The sequence below is a fragment of the Carlito syrichta genome, unplaced genomic scaffold (genome assembly GCF_000164805.1).
Source record: "Carlito syrichta isolate Samal-C Ts95f unplaced genomic scaffold, Tarsius_syrichta-2.0.1 Scaffold303668, whole genome shotgun sequence".
Classification (NCBI taxonomy): Eukaryota; Metazoa; Chordata; class Mammalia; order Primates; family Tarsiidae; genus Carlito; species Carlito syrichta.
The window spans coordinates 338,538-354,180 of NW_007247764.1; the positions used below are offsets into that span (position 1 = coordinate 338,538).

Consider the following 15,643-nt stretch of genomic DNA (forward strand, 5'->3'; position numbering starts at 1 on the left):
CCCGGGCTGATTTTTGATTTATTGTAGAGATGAGGTCTCACTGCCCAGGCGGGTCTCGAACCCGCGGGCTCGAGCAATCCACTCACCTCAGCCTCCCAAAGGTGCGGGATGACAGGCTGAGCCACCGGCCCGGCTATGTGTTTATTTGTAGATGTTTAAACTTCAGTGACCTTCAAAGTACTTTCTGCTTGATGCAATACACCCACTGAGATGCTTTATCCGCTGCTCAAAGTGGTTTTTGAACTTGTCGATTTTGATGCCTTTTAGTGCTTCTGCTGTTTTGTGTTTCACCTCTTCCACATCAGTAAAACTCTTCCCTTTGAGGACTTTTTCATCCAGGGAGGCCAAAAAAAAGTCACTCAGGGTGAGACTGAGTGAAGAGGAAGGTTGGGGCACGGGGGTCGTGCCATTTTTGGTCAAAAACTCTGAACACTCAGCGTGGTATGGGTAGGGGCACTTGTAAATCACCCATCACAAAATGGGCAAACGAGTCGAGTCTCCAATAAAAATAAAATCAAATCACTGACACCAAATGCAGCCTCTTACAACAATGCTAGCTGGTATGATGATGCCGATGGGTTAAGCCTGGCCTACAAGGGGCCTGTCCCCCAAAGATCATTACAGGATTTTTGGGGGTCCTCACTCACATGATGGTTTGCTAAATAAAATGAAACCCCCTTCTAACATGCTGGTCCTGCTCAGAATGGGTTGGCTTATTCTTTCATACCATTCATCTGAGAGGACGACTGATTTGGTCACAAATGTGCCATGTGTTGAGTTGTCTGTTGTTCTAGGACCATGCTCTCATACTTGAAATTGCATCAGGTTCCTCTATCTGGTTTGTTAAACACAGGTAGTTGGGCCCCTAGAGCATCTGATTCGGTAGGCTTGGGGTCTGAGAGTTTGAATTTCCAGTAAGTTCCCAAGTGATGCTGACACTGATGGCCCAGGAAGCCACACATTAAGAACCACTGGCCTAAGACAATGGCTCCAATCCTGGTTATATGTTAAAGCCACTTGGAGAGCTTTCAAAAATTCTGATGCCCAGGTCCTTCAGAACCATCAAATCAGAATCTCTGAGGGTGGGGCCAGACATCTTTAGTTTTTAGAGCTCCCCTGATGATTCCAAGATGCAACCAAGGTCGAGAGCCACAGCTTCACATTGTAAGTATGCTGCTAAAACGGATGAATTAAAATGATGAAGTGGGCCAAGCTGGTGGCGCACACCTATAATCCTAGTACTTTGGGAGGCCGAGGCGGGAGGATTGCTTGAGGCCAGGAGTTCCCCACCAGCCTGGGCAACATAGCAAGACCCTGTCTCTACAAAAAAACAAAAAATTAGCCAATCATGGTGGCATGTGCCTGTAGTTTCAGCTACTCAAGAGGCTGAGGCAGAAGGATTACCTGAGCCCAGGGTGTGGTGAGCTGTGATAGTGCCACTGTACTCCAGCTGGGGTGACAGAGTGAGACCCTAACTCAAATAAAATAAAATGATGACATGATCAATACCTACATTCTACAAATAAATTGAAGCATGGTGCAATGTGTCTCATGGGGATGCTTGTTATAAATGCTGATTTTCCAAAGCCCCCACCCAGAAACTACTTCAGCAATCTTTGGGGGTCAGGGCCAGAATCTGTCTGTTAAGAAGCATTTCAGGAGTCCCTAATGCATGTTGAGTTTTTTAAAAAAATTGTTTGACAATTTTTTTTTTTAAGAGAGGGGGTCTTGCTATGTTGTCCAGGCTGGTCTCAAACTCCTGGGCTCAAGTAACTCTCTTGCCTCGGCCTCCCAAAGTGCTGAGATTATAGGTGTGAGCCACTATGCCCAGCCATGTTTAGGTTTTTGATCTGCCTAAAGACACATGTAGCCAGCAAAGGGTAGTGTTCCTTTCTCCTGTGTCTGATCTAGCCAGCCAGAAATGCTGTCATTAGGAAAGAGAAGGCTTTGCATTTATGCTGTTTCTCCTAGACCCTGAGCTTACTCATTTAAGAAAGGACCTTATGTTCTTACACATTTATAACTACTGTGGTACTGTGGTTATATATTGAGGATGTTTACATATGCATCAGACCCTGTGACAGGCGCTGGACCCATAACAGATCCCACTCAAATGCTAAATACAGTTGCCTGATTTAATTCACCCACACTAGGATTTGGACATAGAAAGAAGAGTTGGCAAGGTAGCTCAGGGCACAGTTCTGGGCCTGCTTCCATGGTTAATTACTGGGCAGCCTTGAGCAAGTCACTAAACCTTGCTGGGCCCTAGTTTCCTCATTTTTTTTTGTAGAGACAAGGTCTCACTATGTTACCTAGGCTGGTCTCAAACTCTTGGGCTCAAGCAATGCTGTTACATCGGCCTTCCAAAGTGCTGGGATTATAGGCGTGAGCCACCGTGCCTGGCTCAACTTATTTCTAAAGTCATGGAGGAATGTGTTGGTTCACATACAAATGCTTAGAAGACTGCTCAGATACACTAATGCGTGCTCCAAAAATGTTATCTATCATAATTTTCCATTAATATCTGCACAACGGACCTAAATGCTTAAAAAAGTATTTTTTATACCAAGTACACTGCAGAAAACCTGTGAAACTAAAATATGCTAGTTATACTGAAATATACAAACCAGAAATAATTTCCCCCCAAAATGCACAAGGTGTATAAAAAAAAATCACCAAAGAATTTTGTGTTCCTCTCAGAAGAAATTTTTTATGTAAAAATTCCTGTATCCCCGCTGAGTGCTTACAATAAAAATACTATACTTCTGTGATGGCCTCTAAACTACAAAGGAGTTTCTGAGAAGCAGAATTCTGGCTGATTCTTGCCTGTAGAATCAGCTTAAAGGGGAGTCAAGGGCAGATTTACCAAAATGATAATGCATCAATTATATAGTTTTACTCACAGACCTGGCTCTGTTGAGTGTGGTATTTTTTCGTTTTGCCTTGTTCTGGAACTTCAATCTGCTAAATAGATTAATAAGATGTCAGTCAGCACCGCCCAGAGAAGCAAGCCCACAAATAATCTATTTAAATAGCACATTTCCCCTTCCACAGTAATCCTCTTAATGGTCCCAAGGTGGCCAGTCAGCAGGTACACCTGATAGTCAACCATGCGTTTCTCCATCATTTGTCAGGGTCTAAATGCTACAGAGTTAGAGACTCCAAAAGTTAAGTGAGGTTGATGTTTAACATAAGGGGTGGCCTATGCACTTTGCGATGGAATAAAGTTCTTAAAAGGACTTCACACGAAATGAAACATACTTCAAATCCTAAAATAATCCACGGCACTCCAATCCGTATGCTGAATCCAAGCCCAGTGGGGCCACTTCCTCAGAAGGCGCAACTCATCAAATGAAGAATCAAACTGAAGTTCAAGACACTTGAGTATGCGTCACATACATCAGGTAAACTTAATATACCAGGCAGGGGTCCAGCAGGAACAGATGGTGCAATTCTGGCGTAATTGGGGAAAATTTTAGGAAGGAACTGTTGAACTCTTTAATGCAGGTGTGGACGGGATGAAAGGGAGCCAGTGGAGGGAGGTTGGAGCCTGCAGTGGGTGGCGATGAAGGGCGATTCTTACCACCTCTAGGCCTGAAGGGGAGAGGGGAACAGCTGTTACTGGAACCCGAGTGTGGCTGTAGCTGTTTAGAGGAGAAGCTGTCTGGCAGGAGCAGCAGCCATCAGAAGGGGGCTACTCCAACCGAAGAGACCCCAGGGATGGAGGTGGAGAACTAAGTACCCCAATCCCACTTCCCCTCACCTGCCAACATTCTGCTGGGTTTCCCGATGAGTCACCCCCTAGAGAGCAACGTCACAATACACAGTCTCCCACGGGACAGAGCAGGGAGAGTGAATCTGAAGAAACAGAGTCTGACACACCTAGTAAACATGACCTAGCCAGGGTTTGGGGGAGGAGTTCTTGAATGTTTCATAACAACAGCAACAACAAAAAACTGCTGTTAAACAACTGTGTATTGTGTGTACATCTCGTCCTTTTTTGTTCTTTTTTTGTAGAGAAGCAGTCTCGCTATGTTGCCTCGGCTGGTCTTGAACTCCTGGCTTTAAGCAATCTTTTCGCCTTAACCTTCCAAAGTGCTGTGATTACAGGTGTGAGCCACCCCACCTGGCTGTGTGCACATCTCAAATACAGCATCATGCTTGTCACTTTACAATTGTAAATGTCTCTGTCCCAATTGCCTTTTTTCTCCGACCAGCAATCTCCTTGACACTGGGGCCTCAGTTTTTAGCCATCACGTGGTAATTACAGACATTCATAATGACAGAATGAAGGCATGAATTGTTTATTTTTGCTCCCTACTCATGAGAATGTAGAGTAGAACACTTCAAAATAAGTGGGATAAATAACATGAAAGAGAGCAATATCTTTGAACTATGGTTAACTGTTGTAAATAAATTTTGCTTTAAGGAGGTATGGTGTGATCATAGCTCACCGCAGCCTCAAAATCTCGAACTTGAGTGATCCTCCCATCTCAAGCTTCCTGAGTAGTTGGGACTACAGGCACACGATCCACCATGCCTGGCTAATTTTTAGAATTAGAGATGGGGTCTTGCCATGTTGCCCAGGCTGGTCATGAAGTAGGTTAGTATTCTTAATAGAAATGTTCCTATAGTTAAAGCCTGTCTCAATACCTTTTTAAAAAATCAGCTAAGTCTTGGTAAGTGAGAAATAATGCTCTGATGTGTTTTGCTACTATTATTACTATTTTATATTAATAATATTATATTATAGTTTGTAAATAGTCTTTGTGCCATGAAACACAGCACTTGGGGGAAATTCCTCAGAATTTTTCTCCCTCCTACTCTGCTTCCCCTCTCCCTCCTTCTGCCAAAATAAATAAAATAGAACCCATTACAAATGTTAAGCAATTTCTGACATAATCAGTTTCCTTGACTTGTTGCGATAAGCCCTGAAGCACTTTAGATACTAGCGGGAATAAAGTTGGGGAAAAAAAGTCAATCTTTCTTCATAATGCAGTCTTCCTGGACTTTCTCTTTCATCAATAGAGTAGTTTCTGTTACTAATAGAATCACGTATTTCTGCACAGTAATTTCCCCCTGGCTCTCGACAATTTTGTCTTTCTGCTCTGCTCAAATAATTCTCATGACTTCTTTCTATAGTTGTTCCATTTTCTATACTGAACCAGCTAACTTTCCTCAAGCATCAGACACCTCTGCCCTTGGTGTTTCTTCTCTTCTATAATGGAAACACATTTAAGAGTACCAGCTGTGGCCAGGCACAGTGGCTCATGCCTGTAATCCCGCGCCTTTGGGAGGCTGAGGTGAGTGGATTGCCTGAGCCCGCGGGTCTGAGACTCGCCTGGGCAACTTGAAGAGACCTCATCTCTACAATAAATAAAAAACCAGCTGGGCGTGGTAGCGCACACCTGTAGTTCCAGCTACTTGGAAGGCTGAGGCGGAAGGATCGCCGGAGCCCAGCAGGTTGAGGCCGCGGTGGCTGGGAGCGGCCACTGCACTCCAGTCTGGGCGACAGAGTGAGACCCCAACCCAAAAAGTAAAAAAAATAAATAAAAGTACCATTTATCTTTTAAATAGCCTCATTTTGCCCCAAACAAAAGAAAGATAGAGAGAAAAATACACGATGATGGTAGCTGGGGGGGAGGTGGAGTGAGAGGTTTAAAGTGACCAGGAATTAGAAAACCACCTTGCTATTTGTCATTTTTGAGAAAACTAATTTAGAGGTCAGACTTGCTTTTAAGAAAATCGAAGGAAAAAATATACAAACTAGGTATAGATTATTGAAAATATGAGTTTTCTTTTCTTTCTTTCTTTCTTTTTTTTTCTTTTTTTTTGAGTTGGAGTCTCACTCCATCTCCCAGGCTGGAGTGCAGTGGCATGCTCACAGCCACCACAGCCTCGACCTGCTGGGCTCAGGTGATCCTTCTGCCTCAGCCTCCCAAGTAGCTAGAACCACAGGTGTGCGCCACCACACCTGGTTAATTTTTTTGATTTATTATGGAGACAAGGTCTTGCCATGTTGCCCAGGCTGGCCTTGAATCCTGGGGCTCAGGCAATTCACTCACCTCAGTCTCCCAAAGTGCTGGGAGTGGTACATCACACCTGGCTAATTTGCATGAGTAGTACACCACACCTGGCTAATTTTTTGACTTTTTTTGGCTTGAGTCACTGCACCTGGTTGAGTTGTTTTTCATAGCAGAAAATTATCCCCCGACATACTCGTGGTGTACCACTCATGCATTCAGATGACAGTTCAATAAACCAAATACTAACAACTTGCTTTTAGAAATTCCTTAGAAATGCATCTTTTGCATAAGTACATCTTTTCCTTGGTGTCTTTTGGAATTCTGTAATGACAAAGATTGTCGGTAGTCTATTATCCATTCAGCCCTTTTTCCATAGTAATCACACCCAGTTCTGTTTGGGTAGACAACATACCCTGTTAAAAGACTACATTTATACCAAACTCCCTTGCAGCAAGGTGGGACCTGTGACGTGACTAACTCTTGGCCAAGGAGTTGTAGCCAGAAATTCTGTGTGAGACTTCTGAGGCTCCTCCTTAAAGAAAAGTGAATTCTTTATATCTTCCTCATACTTGCTGCCTAGACTGTGGGATGCAATGATGGGTGCTCCAGCAGCTATCCTGGACATGAGGTGACAGCCACACAGAAGGTGGCACGCAGAAAGGTCTCTGATGACACGACAGAGCCGCCATCCCAGCCCTAGACTGCCTGCCTCTGGAGTTCTTTTAGATGACAGAGAAACAAACCTCTATCTTGTGTAACCACCCCCATGGTACCAGGCCATGGACCGCACAGCAGGAGGTAAGCCTCGGGAGAGTGAGGGAAGCTTCATCTGTATTTACAGCCACTCCCCATCACTCGCATTACCACCTGAGCTCCACTTCCTGTCAGATCAGTGGAAGCATTAGATTCTCACAGGAGTGTGAGCCCTATTGTGAACTGTGCATGTGAGGGATCGAGGTTATATGCTTTAAAAAAAATTTTTTTTTTTAATTTTAAAGCTGTGGGGTACAATTCGGGGTTAGGTGTACAAATGTTCATTATGCAGATACCCTTATTGATGAGATATGCCCCCCACCCCCGGCAGTTTCCCACTACTGCCAATCCAACCCCTCCACCCCTGCCCCCGCAGTTGGCATCTCATGCCCAATGAGCTCAGGTGGAGCAGCGGTGATGCAAATACAGCTAAACATTAGCAATGAGGTTTGACTGCACATTCCCTTCTCCATTCCCAGTCTGTGGAAAAACTGTCTTCCACGAAACTGGTCCCTGATGCCAAAAAAATTGGGGATCACCGATCTAAGACACTTTTGTTTTCTGTTATATGTGGCTAAAACCTAACACTAGCTAATATACTTGATTTTAAAATGAAACAATCCTTTATAATTCTGTTCTAATGAAAAGCGGCGAATAGTAACAAATTCATAGCTTTAAGAAGAATGTTGTACTCTTTTTATTATCCTGGTTTGCGGTTAATATTGCCTTTAAGACTTTAACATGATATTTTTGTAGTGGTTGTGTGTTTACATTATTCTTCAGCGCTTTGATTCCAATTTTAATAATCTTTTCATAAACAGTTCAAATCTTACCTTTTAAAACATTGCCTAAAGCTAACTAAGCTAGTTAAGTTAGCAATAAATCTCTTCTTTCCTCATTCCTTCTTAGGAGGATAAAACCAGCACTATTTAATCTGCTTCTAGGGACCATCTGCTACTCTGTGGGGCTCATTTGGTTACAATTTCTCTTCCCTGCTCCAGATTCTTTAAGATGATCAAAAACTTGGCCCCAGAACATCCTTGCAAAAAAACAGACCTCTGTGTCCTGGCCCATATAAGCCTTCTACAAGTGATTATGTATCAGCTCGGACTATGTATGTTTGCCTAGGAAACAAGGGAAAATTACTGTTGTCATACATTGATGTGGCTGCTTTAGACCTCAAAATGACTTTAGTCAACGGTATTTTGTGAGGAGGCCCAGTACTCAGAATTAGCTCACATAGCTGACCTGTCTGCTCTCTCTGTCTTCCAGGAATCCATTCCATCAAGAGCTTTGGAGGTGGAATTCCAGATGGAAACGCAGACGATCCCTACAACATCCTCTTGAAAACCCAATTTCCAAACGGAGGGTCTGAATTTTTCTTTCCAAGAATCAAAATAAACAAAGAAGTAGAGAGTTTCTGGAAATAAAACTTGTTGACTATTTGGATAAAGCAATACAAAAATATTGAGTAATATGGTGATTTTGCTATCAGTCAGAGATAAATGATAGATTTCAATTTGTATGCAGATTTTAGGAATATAATGGGGTTGTTTTTCTTGAAAACTTTAACTAGATTACGACCTTTTCATTCGACTGAGTTAACTCTCTAGCTATTCATTGTAGAAGTATTTCCTGCACTAAGTAGGTGACATTTGACTCATCCACACTGGAGAGCACTTCCCTCATGTAATGAGGCCACTTCAGTTAATTACTTTTCCCTTTCTTCTTCTTTTTTATATTTATAATAATCAGAGCGTAAGAGGGCCATCCTGCCTAAGAGGTTGGATTTTATTACTCTTTTAAAAAGAGTCTCCTTGATTCTTTTATTGCTTTGATTTACTACTCTCCAGTACATTTTGAATTGTTTAATCGCCAAGAGGCAGTGAATTTATTTTCCCTAGAAAAATATTTTCCATTCCAGAAGAAAGAGAAATAAGTACAAAAGGCAACTATTTTCTTAGAAAAAAGCAATAAAGTCAAGTAAAGATCAATGTTAGGTTTAGGGATGTCATCTGGCCTCTTACAAAAGTCTAAATTGAAAGAAAATATAAGAAAAATGTCTATGTTTTCTGCTGTATTTTTAAAAATTATTGTAATATTTTACAAAAGAATTAAGTTTACAAATGCCAACCAGGCATTAGTATTTGTAATAGTTTTTTTTTTTTTTTTTTCTGAGTTGGAGTCTCACTCTGTCATCCAGACTGGAGTGCTGTGGCCACTCCCGGCCACCTCAGTCTCGACCTGCTGGGCTCCGGCGATCCTTCCGCCTCAGCCTTCCAAGTAGCTGGAACTACAGGCGCGCGCTACCACGCCCGGCTAATTTTTTGATTTATTGTAGAGATGAGGTCTCGCCAAGTTGCCCAGGCAGGTCTCGAACCCGCGGGCTCATGCAATCCACTCACCTCAGCCTCCCAAAGTGCTGGGATTACAGACTGAGCCACCGAGTCCGGCGTGTAATAATTTTTAAAAATCAAATTGTACTGTCGGAATTGGGACATGCTTATATCATGATGATGACAAGGCAATTGGAAAAGTTTAAATCTCAATAATTTTTAAATTTTTTCTAGTTTGCTTCACCAATCATTTCACTGAGTTACTAGGCCATTCATAAATAAATGTAGATAAGGAAAATAAAGTTTAATTTCACAGTCAGAAAAAATTATAGCCCTGAGGGTGTGTTTTACTCGATATCTTCCTCCAACTGCTAAAGGCAATCTTTTTTCTTCCTTTCTTTTTTTTTTTTTTTTTTTGACTTGGGGGTCTCACTCTGTCACCCAAGCTGAAGTGCAGTGACATGATCATGGCTCACTGTACCCTCAAAATCCTGGGCTCAAGTGATCCTCCCACCTCAGCCTCTCAAGTAGCTACAGGTGCACGCCACCACACCTGGCTAATTTTTTAAAAATTTTTTTGTAGAGATGAGATCTAGCTATGTTGGCCAGGCTGTTCTTGAACTCCTGGGCTCAAACAATCCTCCTGCTTTGGCCTCCCAGATTGCTAAGATGACAGGTGTGAGCCACTACACCCACTCTAAAGGCATTTTCATTTAGCATAACGGAAAGATCAAGAGGCTAAGAATTCTTTCCAGAGACAAACTCTAGAGAGTATTTAAGATCATCCCACTGTGTTAAAGATCCCCTCAAGATTCTGACTTGATGCGGTAGACTTCATGATGAATCTGAAAGCTTTCTTTTGGGGGAAGGCAGAAATAAAACAACACAGTAGAGGACTAAAGAGTTCTCAGGAATCCAAAGAAGACTTCTCATTGGAAAAATGACCTGAATTCTAAAGACAGGCTTCCTCCCACCATGATACCCCGACCACTGAGCCACCAGAGGGATTAGGAGCTTACTTCTGTGCAGTTTGAAGTCCTCCCTCTAGGACCAGACTGCTGGCTCAGGGAGTTCATGAGTATATATAGCTTAGTCCCCAAGTGTTGGCCAACAGTGAGAACTCAGAGTGAAAGACATACAAGGGGTACCCCAAAACCCCCATATTTATTTCTAAAAAATTGTGTATTTATTCTTACATGTTTAAACTTCAGTTACCTTCAAAGTATTCTCCGTTTGATGCAATACACCTATCGAGATGCTTTTTCCACTGCTCAAAACAGTTTTTGAACGCATGTATTTCGATGCCTTTCAGTGCTTCTGCCATTTTTTTGTTTCACTTCTTCCACATGGGCAAAAAGTTTCCCTTTGAGGACTTTTTCACCCAGGGAAACAAACAAAAAGTCTCTGGGGTGAGATCAGGTGGATAGGGAGGGTGGGACATGGGGATGATGCTGTTTTCGGTCAAAAACTGCTGAACACTCAGCGTGGTGTGGACAGGTACACTCGTAAATCACCCATCATGAAATAAGCAAACAAGTTGAAAGAATCTCCAAAAAAAATTCACTTGAGCTGAACACAGCTTCTCCCAGCAATGCTAGCTGGTACACTGATGCTGATGGGTTCCTAGTACACTTATCTAGTGGGGTACCTATACTACTAGGGGCCCGCCCTCCAAAAGATAATTCCAGGTTTTTTGTGGATGGGGGTCTTCCCTTGTACACAGTAAGAGCACTTACCATTTCTGGGTTCTCGGCAGCTAGCTTTACCATCTTTTCTGAGATCATCTTTTTCAAGCAGTTACTCAGTAAAAAAGCCTAAAAAATCCAGAAATAAAGAATTCTTTCAACAGAAGAGATCCTTATTCTCTTTCTTCCCTCTCACAATGCAAAACAGATCTTGAGTTCTGCTCTCCAACAGTTCACTTTCAAGAATTTAGATTTCTTCTTTAACTTCTACAATGTTACATAAGATGCAACTTACAAGCAACCATAAATGTTCTCAGTTACATGGATATATTTAAATTTTTTAAAAACACATGAAAAATAGCCAGGATTTCACCACTAATCTTTTTCCTCTTAAAACTCCTCCTCCATGTTTTCTGTTATTTTGTAAGCAGATCATGTTTTATAAGCAACAAACAATAACTACTTATTATAATCAAATAAACTGATAGCAATCAATCCTATGTTTAATTGTGTATATACTTAACGAGAGACCTATCAATCACCTTCTCTCTTTCTCTTTTTTATTTTTTTGAGTCAGGGTCTCACTCTGTTGCCTGACTGGAGTGCACTGGCACAATCACAGCTCACTGTAGTCTTTACATCCCGGGCCCAGGTGATCCTCCTGCCTCAGCCTCCCGAATAGCTGGGACTACAGGCATGTGCCACCATGCCCCGCTAAGATTTTTATTTTCTGTAGAGATGAGGTCTCATAATGTTGCCCAGGCTGATCTCAAACTCCTGTGTTAGACACTTGACTCCCAGATTCCCTTGCAGCTAGAGTGGTCAGATGACCTAGTTCTGGCCAATGATACATAATGGAAAGTCTATTGGGGGGGTTTCTGAGATAAAGCTTTTGCTTTCTATATAAGGGAGATATGGATTGAACATTCCTAATCCAAAAATTCAAAATCTGAAACTTCTGGTTGCTGATGTGATGCCACAAATGAAAATCCCACACCTGCTTTCATGTGACTGGTAACAGTCAAACAGTTTTGTTGCCGTTGTTTCACAAGGTATTCTGGTCATGCTCCTGGGCTGCTTAGTCACCCTGAACACCTAATTTTTTGCTATATTAACGTTCTGCCACATTTTCTGCTGTTAAGTACTTCTGTGTGAATAAGGGTATGAAAATGATTGCTTATCAGGAACATATAAATTCAGAATCGAGGATGATGGCAATGCCAACCACATGGGTGACTGTCCACATGGGTGGCTGAGATAGTGACACATTTGCTTTCTGATGATTTGGTGTCTACACTTTATTTCACACACAAAGCTCTTTTAAAATATTGTATAAAATGTCCAGGTTATGTGTTAAATTTTGTGGGTCCCATCCTCAAGACATTTCATTGCATCACACTTAATGATGAGAAATGCATTGTTAGCCAATATTGTCATTGTGCAAACAACATAAAGTGTGCATACACATGGCCTAGCCTGCTGCATACCTAGGCTATGTGGTGTAGCCTATTGCTCCTAGGCGACAAACCTGGACAGCATGTTACTGTACTGTATACTGGAGGCAGTTGAAACACAATGATAAGTATTTATGTATCTAAACAAATCTAAACAGAGAGAAGGTGTAGTAAGAATACAGTATTATGATCTTATAATCTTACAGGACCATCTCCATATATGTGGGCTGTCATTGACAGAAATGTTATGCAGCATGCAGCTGCATATGTAAATATTAAAAATTTTTTTTAAATCCCTGAAATCAGAAATACTTCTGGTCCCAAGCATTCCAGGTAAGGGATACTCAACCCGTAGTTTTTTTATCTACTTGTTAAAAGTCAAGAGAATGGCAGGGATACCAATCATCTACCTTCAGTATTCTTTTTACATGAGATAATAAGAATCTGTATTTGGTCTAAGCCAAGGGTCAGTGGGCCGGAACAAATCCAGCCCACCACCTATTTTTGGAAATAAATTTTTATTGGAACACAGTCAGATCCATGTGTTTATATACTGTCTATGGCTGCTTTTTACAGAATACAGTAGTTGCAACAGAGACCTCAAGTACTAAATTATTTACCATCTGGCCCTTTTAGAAGGAGTTTGCAGACCCCTGGTAAGGTCATGGTGACTAGTGAAATAAAACAAAAAAAGGTTTTCAAGTCCGAACACAGATTGTGTGGTATACTCCAAAGTCTGCTCGAGTTGGGTTAGGATAATGTGTTCTGTCCACCCCAGCAAGCGAGACAGCATTTCAGCACAGAAAGTTTTCATGCTCTGCCCTGAGAACTCACCTGTCTGGTGTAAATAACAAACCACTGCCAGCGACTATCCTCACAGTATTGGAATCTGAGCTCCAGGTTCTGGTTGAGCATTCGCTGGGGACCGTCCACATCCAGCAGAGTTCCCTAAGAGGGTAGGAGATTATTTTGTATTCAATAAAAATGTAAATGCCTGTTAATGTGCTGGACAAAATATCAAAATGTGCGAGACCATCCCTGTTCCCAAGAAGCTGTCAGTCTATTGGGGAACCACGAAAGTAAACCACCACCATGTTTGATACAGTAAATGTTATAAAGCAAGCAAACACAGGTCTATGGAAGGAAATCGAATGGGCACCTGACCCAAACCGGGAGGGTGAAGGAAGGCTTTCTGGAGGGAGGAGCACTGAGCGGAAGTAGACACTATCCAAGTGTTTGGTATAGGTTTTATTTTGGTGGGGTGAGGCGTGGTGTGAGAGGTGACTCCTGATAGAAGAAATAGCAAGTGCAAATGCACTGGGGCATGTTGGAGACACTTTAGGAGCTTGAGTGTGGCCGCAGCAAGGGTTCTGGTCATGGTGGGTGTGCTGTCAGAAGAGGCTTAGAAAGACAGGGGAGGACCAGATCCTGAATACCTGGTAGAGAAAGTCTGTGATATTTTGCTATACAGCATCTATTGTTCTTCTTCCTAATAACAGAGTCTCAAATTCCCTCGGGAAAACCAATCTTCTTCCACTGTAGTCTATGTATGAGGAGGGATACAAAAAACCCAGAGTTATCTTTTGGAGGGCAGGCCCTTTGTAGTATAGGCCTCCTCCAGGTAGTTATGTGTTCTAGGAACCCATTGGCATCAGTGTACCAGCTAGCATTGTTGTGAGAGGCTGTGTTCAGCTTCAGTAAATTTTTTTTTTTAAATTTCCATGTGTTTGTCCATTTCATGAGGGATGATTTACCAGTGCTCCTGCCCACACCACGCTGAGTGTTCGGCAGTTTTTGACCAAAAATGACATGACCCCTATTCATTGGATCTTGCCCCAAGCAGAGCCACTTTTTTTTGTTTCCCTGAGTGAAAAAAGTCCTCAAAGGGAAAAGTTTTGCCGATGTGGAAGAGGTGAAACAAAAAAAAAATGGCAGAGACCCTAAAAGGCATCAAAATGATGAGTTCAAAAACTGTTTTGAGCTGTGGAACAAGCATCACAAAAGTGTATTGCATCAGACAGAGAATACTTTGAAGGTGACTAAAGTTTAAGCATGTAAGAAAAAATACACACTTTTCTACAAATAAATTCAGGGTTTTTTTGGGTCCCACTCATATGTAGGACTGCCAGGGGAGAACAAGTCAGAGGTGGCATATGACCCAAGCATAGGTCAATTGGACAAATCATTCTCTGTACCTCTCATTTGATTACAGAGTAGAAAGACCCAAGGAGCAGGTCCTTACAAAGAGTTCCTGTTTCTAGAAACTTGAGCTTCTTTGATTCCTTACTTTCTTAAGCCTCTACTTAGCTTTTTTTTTCTATCTGTAGGTTACTCTATATCCTTTCAAAAAATCCCTCTTTCCACTAAAGCCAGAGGTATCTGTTGCTTGTCACCAAAGAGCCTTAACTCTTATAGGTTTTATGAGTTAAGTTAAGGAACTTTTCCCTACAGAGGGCAACAGACATTCATTAAGAGGGTTTATCTGGGTGTGGTAGTACACACTATAGCCCCAGCTACTTGGGAGGCTGAGGTAGGAGGATCTCTTGAGCCCAAGAGTTTGAGACCAGCCTGGGCAACCCTGGGCAACATAGTGAGACCTTGTCTGAAAAACAAACAAAAAAAGGAGGCAGGGGGAGAGAAGGAGATTTTAAAGATGGATAATTATATAATTAGACTTATATTTTATAAATATCCATCTAACAGTACCAGTGTAAACGAATTGAGAAACAGCTGTTTTCAGACAATGAACAACAGATAATGCAGTATATCTGTGAACCCAGGAAGAAGGAAGACAAATGAGAGCCCCACTCACTGAAGGTAGAAGCAACTCAAATGTCCATCAATGAATAAATGGATAAATTAAAAAATGATATGTCTACATAGTAGATTATTACTTGACCATAAAAGAGGTTTCCAGGACATAGCACAATGACATAGCACAAACAGAATCCCGAGGTCTTGCTGGGTTGAAGAGAAAGAGATAAAAGTTTGAAGAAGTTGAGGTTAGAAGTTGTGGGACAGAATACCAAAGAGTAGGGCTTACACATAGAGAAAGCTCTAGAGCTCTCCTCTCAAATCTGTGGATAAATAATGATCTGTGTGCATGTGGAATAACACGCCATGAGGCTGGGGATGGAACCACCACAAAGCAGTAGGGTCAACAACTGCAGGAGTTCACAAGCAAGGCTGGAAAGGGTTCATGTTGCCATGGACCAGAGCAGCAACAACAAACAAGATGTTGGGTAGAGTCCAAAGAATGGTAGCTAATGAGTAAGGGGCTAAATTAGCCCTAGATGAGACTGCTCCAGATCTTCTGTAAGAAAGCTTGAAAGCAAGCCGGGCTCGGTGGCTCAGCCTGTAATCCCGCGCCTTCGGGAGGCTGAGGTGAG

At 42.1% G+C, this 15,643-nt stretch overlaps 1 protein-coding gene across 1 annotated transcript in view; it reads right to left on the minus strand.

Annotated features, from left to right (window-relative positions):
• Positions 1–15,643, minus strand: part of SNX31 (sorting nexin 31) — a 45,508-nt gene that overhangs the window by 1,878 nt on the left and 27,987 nt on the right. Inside the window, exons 8-10 of the mRNA XM_008058979.1 lie at positions 13,089–13,202; positions 10,852–10,929; positions 2,908–2,964 (exon numbers count right to left, since the gene is read on the minus strand). Of these exons, the coding sequence (XP_008057170.1) occupies positions 2,908–2,964; positions 10,852–10,929; positions 13,089–13,202 (249 nt within the window). The remainder of the gene's footprint in view (positions 1–2,907; positions 2,965–10,851; positions 10,930–13,088; positions 13,203–15,643) is intronic.